General features: G+C 38.7%; 1 protein-coding gene across 1 annotated transcript; it reads left to right on the top strand.

Moving 5' to 3' along the window:
- The first annotated feature begins 2,353 nt into the window (after positions 1-2,353).
- On the top strand, positions 2,354-7,315 carry CXCR4 (C-X-C motif chemokine receptor 4). The gene is made up of 2 exons (XM_088474907.1): positions 2,354-2,425; positions 5,003-7,315. The coding sequence occupies exons 1-2, from the start codon at positions 2,417-2,419 to the stop codon at positions 6,071-6,073; spliced, it is 1,080 nt and encodes a 359-aa protein (XP_088331033.1). The 5' UTR covers positions 2,354-2,416; the 3' UTR covers positions 6,074-7,315.
- The last annotated feature ends 614 nt before the right edge of the window (positions 7,316-7,929 follow it).

Raw genomic sequence — 7,929 nt, 5'->3', positions numbered from 1 at the left:
CAGTACTAGACCTCTAACACAGATACGACTAGATTAATACAGAGTTTTAAACATCACACACAGTAAGTGATCTTGACAGGTTTGAACGCTCTAGAGAGCTAGTCCCAGTGTTATAAGGAGTCTATGCAGGACAAAGTATTTAAGCACTCAAGACAACTATCCCACACTTACCTTTTACACTAAGGGGATTTATCACCGCCCCTTTATTTAATATTAACAGAATGATCATTGGAAATTACCAGTTAAATCAGAATCTGATGACATGGGAAACTGGGAATTAGGGAAATGGGAAATGTTTATTGCTGATTTGTAACCCAAAGCCCTGGTGCACCCTCAGCAGCTGCCTTACCTGCCTCACTCTAGTCTTAGGCCATCACCAGAGTAAATTCATGTATAGGATTATCAAATCCAGCAGCCAGGCCCAAAAGACTGTAAGGGGGAAATGTGCTAAAGTGAGAGTTTTTAGAATTGGAGATGTTGCCCATAGCAAGCAATCAGATTCTAGCTGTTAACTTCTAGAAGATGCTAGTTAAATGTTAAGTAGAATCTGATTGGTTCCTATGGGCAACATTTCCACTTCTAAAAACACTCACTTTAGTAAATATACCTCTAAGTGTTTCATATAGAGATAGAGCAGTGGCGATTTGTGAGGCTCTGGTGACAGGGACGTCACTACGCCCCACTGTGAATACCCAGGTTCTCTGCAGAAGCCCGTGCACCCTACACCCACAGTGCCTCCGACCGAAACTCCCAGAGGTAAGGTGTACAGCTGACCTATTCTGTCGCTATACAATTATTGATTACAAAACAACTGATTTGAATCCCAATACAGGTGTCACAAAACAAAAGCCCCTTACGCTATCACTTTTCACACAAAATAGTTTTAGTTTCAGGTGGCTGGTATGCTAAGTTAAAGTACACACACAATATTTTCCTATATGATACTACAACAATGGTAACAATGATAAATGCAGTAGAATAGCTATCCTGCACAGCACTATGATATATGTGGTAGTTACATGAATAAAGCAGAACACTACTTTCCAGTGGCACAAGCCATATTACTTAAATCCTTTACCTGTACAATATATAGAAACTTATGGCATAAAGGGTTTGCTTACAAGCCTGATGATGGGTGGACTTTGTATCTGCTGAGACCGCAGTGCCCATGCGCTGTGATACCACTGCAGGCGGGGGCGAAACATCGACAAGGACAGTTCCCCAAAACAAAGGTGTGTTGCCTGTGTTTTGTGGGAGTGGCATGGGCAGGGTCTGCATCGGAAGACGCAGATTTCCTAGCCCTGGCAGAGGAGTTCCGTCGCCTGTTCTGAGCAAGCTTATATTTACTCAGGTGGGCGATGACTTCGTCATAGTTTTCGGACGCAGCACTCGGATCTGCAATGTTGAGAGAAGGCACCTTCTGCTGCAATTGCCTATTTTAGCATCATTGCAGCGTCCAAAGACGCATAGCGATGCTATTAGCGCACAAATCTGAATCAGGCCCAAAGCACAGATAATAATGACCATTTCTATTTTGCATGTGGGTTAGTACAAATAGACATTTTATAGCTGCAGCACAATTAAATAACACACAACCAACACTGACAAGGGGGAGGGGAGCTGATCGCAGGCAGAGGTTATAAAGAGAGAATGGCTGATATTTACCTAAAGCCTGTGGCCCTGTATAGAGCTGGTGTATAATCTATAATAAACAATCAACCTTGTATTTCATATTTGTATCTTTCTGTGTTAAATTGTCATATCAGCTTCTCGCTTGAGCTGTGATAAGTCTATTATAGTACAATAATTTTTGATAATAGAAATAAACTCTTGTAAATAAAATCTGATGGATTATGATATTACCAGTGTCCATTAGTTCACTATTTTCAGTGTATTCACAAACTACACACATAAACAAATACACAGTCATGCACTTTTTCAATCTTCATGTGTAAAAATTATTTAAATGTCTCAATTATAAAACGTAATTAGATGAATTTAGAGCTAAATATTCATAGCAATGTAGCTAAAAACATATGGCTTTGTTACCTACGAACAGCAGCAGTGAAACAATAAACTTGCCCTGCCACAGAGAATTAGACTGCCAGTCTCTTTAAGGTACATGTTGTTGAGTGTTATTTAGTAACTGATGTTTTTTGCAGATGCTTATCTTAAAACAAAAAAAAAAAGTCTCTCCCTTTTTGCCAGCTGCAGGATAAACAACAGGAGGTAGTGTGACAGTAAAATTAGCAGCTATTGTATGTAAGAACGCTCAGGACATTGGATGGGAGGCTGATGGGTGGGTACTTATATATAGCTCTGCAGCATGCAGCCTACACTTAATTCATTCTCAGCAGTACACTGAATGGTTGTTGCCGATCAGCTCCATCCTAAACACTGAAGGATTTATTCAGACATGGAATATGTAAGTACTGAAGTTTTTGCACGTGCTCTGTCATTAACCCAGAGCCAGTTGCATGCGTTTTTTTGTGTATCTGTGTAGCCTGGTCTGAGAGTATGATGTTACTGTACGTGACATACACATTGGTAGAGCAGTGTCGGTTTTGATGCAATTTTCATTGCAATCATCATTTTCGTGTTAGTTTCTGTACTAAGACCAGATGTTGGTTTAGTTTTAGAATTTATGAGTTACATGTGTAACTATAACGTGTTTCAGATTGTGCTGTAGTGTATTGTAAAAGTTTATCATACACTGTGATGTGTGATGCAGAACGATCAAGGGTCTCGTGTTAATTGGATTTTAAAGTAAATGTAAGAGAAAATTCAATGATTTTTTTGTAGTTTTCTGTTTGTGCTGGTAATGTTGTTAATGTAATATGTGCTGTGCACCTCCTGGGTGTCTTAATTATTTATACAATTATACAAAGTATACAAATTATACAAAGTTAAGTGAGGAAGTATGTGGCTCTCTGTCTGCTGTTGAACTACAAGTCCCATCAGGACCCATCAATAGGACACGTTGGAACTTATTGTGCCTCCAGATCCACAGGGTGCCCACACCTAGCATAGGAGGTGACACAAAGTCTATGCCACTGAGTATACCTATCTTGCTATGGTATCAGTGTAGAGGACAGAGGAAGGGTGAGTGCCAGGTACATGGCATGGGCTATAAGCAAATGATGGGCAGTTAAACACTCTAACCGCTAATGCTGGTTGGATATTTTTCCAGGGAAGATCCTGCTTTGCTATTGCTGAATTTCATCTATAAATCTGTTTTGTTTCTGTCTAAATGGAGGTTTACAAATGTTAAATTTATTTAAGTAATATGTATGTGGAAGAATAGCAATGCTAGACACAAGGAACCCTGCTGATTTCTAATTCTCCTATAGCTGGGGAAAAATGGGCTTAAAAATCCCCTGATATACTGGTTCTGTGCTGAGAGCTGAGTTTCTTCTCACGTGGACTGTAAGTTACACTATTTGCATTTTGGAAAGCACCGAGCATCTTACAGCAGAGCTCAGCACAAAGCTTTGTGTTATAGAGTTGCTGAGTTTTAAGGAATTTGTACGATAATTTAAGTTTGGTTATAGCTGTTTTCCTGGGAGATGCTGAGAGTTACACTCTACAATGAATTGTCACAATAAAAATAAATTCAGATAATGTCAAGGTACTATTTCAGATTGTGCAAACATATTGATTATATACATTTATTTTATTTCTAGTGTAATCCCCTAGTACTATCACAGTCTGTGTCAAGTTTCTGCCCCTTTGCATTTTCTATGTTGCTTTTTAAGTTATTTAAAAACCCCGCTCCCTTTTATGTTGCTGACCTACAACCGTTGGATGTGTGTAATATACTTCCCTTTACAGGTATCTGTTTCTGCGTAACACAAGCTTGTTTCAGCATTCAGGAAATTGTGCAAAAATAGAAAGGAGATGACCCACAACTAGAGGGCACCAGTTCACTCCCATTGTAAGATATTAGTGAAATGGCACACCTGTCACTTCAGCTAGAAACATATCACGTCTAGTGTAATAGTCACTAATGAGGTATTTTGAATGCAGGGTGATCCTGTACAAGGGCTCGCACACAGGGGCACTAATTTAAAGCCTGTTCTCAATTTCTCTGATTGTCCAAAAATAATGTGAACAATTGGACCTGTACACACGCACTTTTCGACAAGCGACCACTTTGCATCAATGTTGCCATTGCCTCCAGAGTTATAGTGCACCATACTGCAGGGAAACGTTGAGACACAATAAGGAATGCGTGCTTCTAACATACAGCGCCTTTACGTAGCGTTGTCTTTCAATACCCTGACATACTGTATGTGCCTTAATTCTCCTTTTGTGTGCTGGAGCTTCATGTGCCTTTGACAAAATGGGGCACATTGTGGTTTAAGTTGTGTAACACCAGATTAAACAATACCATCTGTTGTTGAACTACAACTCTCATAATGCTTTGCCTGGTGGGAGATATACTTTCATATATTCTGGTTATGCTCCAATTCTGTTATCCTAATCTGAGTTTTGCACAGTACTGTGTCTGGAGTGTTCTTACTGGCTGTGTACAGCTTGTTCTCTGTGTTTCTATAGTTTGTGCCTTATTATCTATAACTCAGCATATGCCAGCTGAAGGTTAAATAGGGATTTGTTTGCATTTGGATTTGTACAGACAAAAACCTTCCAACTATAATATTTGCATTTCTTGCTATAATACAAGTATTTCCAACTGATGAAATGATAAATATATTGTATGTTAATGTTTGAGAGCCAAAGCACAGATGGTCTGTAACACTTAGTACAGCTTGCTCATATGCGGAGTATTAATGTTCATGTCTTCATGTCTAGACCTCCCTTGGTCACCTGTGATATTGGGGGAGTGGTATTCCGTTCTGGCTAGTTATACTTCAATTACTAATGCACTAAACATTGGTATTATACTGAGTTGTCCACATATACTCCATTCGTTGATTTAACATATTTTGGATGAAGAGTTTTTACTGTAACCTAACTCATTTTTGTTTGTTTTTCTCCACAGTTCTCTGGATCGATTGAAATAAATGTTACGGAAGACAACAGCACCTATGTAAATGAGTTGGAGAGTGATTTCAATTTGCAGGGCCCATGCTTTGCGGAAGAGAACAATGACTTCAATAGAATCTTTCTTCCCACCATCTACTCATTCATCTTTCTGCTTGGAATAATCGGCAATGGATTGGTGGTGTTGGTCATGGGCTATCAAAAGAAATCCAGAACTATGACTGACAAGTACAGACTACATCTCTCAGTTGCTGACCTTTTGTTTGTCTTCACACTTCCATTTTGGTCAGTGGATGCTGCCATTGGTTGGTACTTTAAGGAATTTTTGTGCAAAGCCATCCATGTCATTTACACAGTCAACTTGTATAGCAGCGTCTTGATCTTGGCGTTTATCAGCCTGGACCGGTACTTGGCAATTGTCCATGCCACCAATAGCCAAGGGTCCAGGAAACTTTTAGCTGAAAAAATCGTGTATGCTGGAGTGTGGCTTCCAGCTATATTGTTAACTGTGCCCGACTTAATATTTTCCAGTGTGACTTATGTAGGAGATACCTACTTATGTGACCGCATCTATCCAAGTGAGGACAGGGATAACTGGACCATTGGATTCCGTTTTCTCCACATCACAGTTGGTCTTCTCTTACCCGGACTCATCATCCTAACTTGCTACTGTGTCATCATTTCAAAGCTGTCTCACTCAAAAGGTCATCAGAAACGCAAAGCCTTGAAGACCACTGTCATTCTCATCTTAGCTTTCTTTGCCTGTTGGCTCCCTTATTACATCTGTCTCACAATAGATACCTTTGCTTTACTTGGACTCATCAAGTTAGATTGCAGCCTGGATAATACCATCCACAAGTGGATCTCCATCACAGAAGCCCTAGCCTTTTTCCACTGCTGCCTCAATCCAATCTTGTATGCTTTCCTCGGAGCCAAATTTAAGACCTCTGCCCAGAATGCCCTCACGTCTGTCAGCAGAGGATCTAGTTTGAAAATACTGTCCAAAAAGCGTGCTGGACTTTCGTCCGTCTCTACAGAGTCAGAGTCCTCTAGTTTCCACTCAAGCTAACAGTGCCTGATGGCCAAGGACTTCTATTTGAAAATACAGACTGATATTTGTATATACATTTCATATTCCATAAGGAATTTTATTGACTGCCAGATTCCAATGCCTTATTTATATAAATATTTTCTTTTTTTTCTATATCTTTATTGTAGGCAGGTCCTATGGACTGTTGATTGGTTCTCAGTAAACTTGTTACATTTGTCCATTGTATGCCAACTTTGACGTCTCTGTCAAGGGACCTTTCCAGCTTTTCCTTTATATGACACTCTATTTCCAGACCAATAACTCAGTGGTAGTTATAGCGGACAACGGCCAGACATGCATATATCCTATGTATGGGTAATGTGTGACATCCCCACACAATGTGTATAGACACTGTCTGTTCTACTATTTATTCTGCTGTTTTGAATGTGGATGTAGAAAAAAGACACGAATGATGTAGTACATGGGATAACCGGCTACATATATTGTTTAAATGGGGGTAATGCAGTATGTTGGAATGTACGTGGGCAAAATAATTCATGTAGATTATGCTTTATGTTAAATATATAGCATGTTAAATGAGACGGAAAGTATGCATTGCAGTGGAAAATAGCTTCATGGTCAGTAATTAGATTAATTCAAATGCTGCAGATAGCAGATGCTGTATAAAAACTTTGAAACTACACACATTATATTACATAATGCAACATAACCACATAGATCTCAGGAACTGCAACACTAGACCAGTTTGATGTCTGATATTTTATTCATTAAAGTCATATCCAAAATGTATATTGACACCAATAAATAATATTGGTCCCCCAAGCATACTTTAACTCTTTAATAAGGGTTTTAATTACACTTTGGGTGTTATTTTCTACAGTTAGGGCAAACTTGCACAGTGACCTGTAGTAGCCAATCACTTAACTGTTATCTTCTATTATCAATGTTTTGAAAGGTAGACAAATGCAAACAGGATTCCGATTGGTTGCTATAGGTTATTATGTATGTAAATAAACTCCCAAAATTTTAGTCTAGATTGAAACTTAAATTCATTATTGATGTAGGAAAAGTGTAATTGTTGAAGACTACTTGGGACCTTCTGTGTAAGTGTTGTGTGTGACTGCACTTATTGAAAGTCATATCATTATACAGCATGTCTACTTAGCATAGGATACTTGTCTAATTCAGTATTGCTATCCTTACAAGCCATATACTGAACAATGTACATAATGTTTGTTAATAAAATCTTCAGAAATTAAATCATGGTTGTACCTGTTTTATTTGTAAGTATTAGCAAATTGCATTTATGTTTGTTAGTGTGAGGTTATTGCTAAAATACAACATCATTCTGCGGTATTATTCACAAACACTCATATAAGATTTTCAATGGTTCAACAGACCCTGTGATATTTATCATTTGATGAGAAATGTCATTTTCCTTTGTACTTCCAGCGTCCTATAACTTTGTCTTTCAATAGGGAAAGTTTTATTCTTAAAAGAAACTTCTGTTCTGCATAGCGATCAAAACTCTTGGCCATTCTTTCATTATGTCCCGCTTCTACTACTGCAACCTCCCCCTTTCTGGCTCATAACTCACCCTTTCCCTGCTTCAGTTTATCCTAAATGCACAGGTAAGGCTGATCTTCCTCTCCTCAATACTCAGCAGTCACCACATCACTCTGCAAATCTTTACACTGGCTCTATATATCTTCCAGAATCCAATTCAAATGACTCATCCTAATCTATGAAGCTATCCACAACATCACCTCTTCTTACATTTATTTATTATTTATTACCAGTTACTTATATAGTGCTTTACAGATAATATTGTCCATTCACATCAGTCCCTGCCCCAGTGGAGTTTACCATCCAAA

The sequence above is a fragment of the Taudactylus pleione genome, unplaced genomic scaffold (assembly GCF_031769625.1).
Source record: "Taudactylus pleione unplaced genomic scaffold, aTauple2 ptg000156l, whole genome shotgun sequence".
NCBI classification, from domain to species: Eukaryota; Metazoa; Chordata; class Amphibia; order Anura; family Myobatrachidae; genus Taudactylus; species Taudactylus pleione.
Note: the sequence above shows the minus strand (reverse complement) of the source record. Positions and strands in the feature narration are given on the sequence as shown.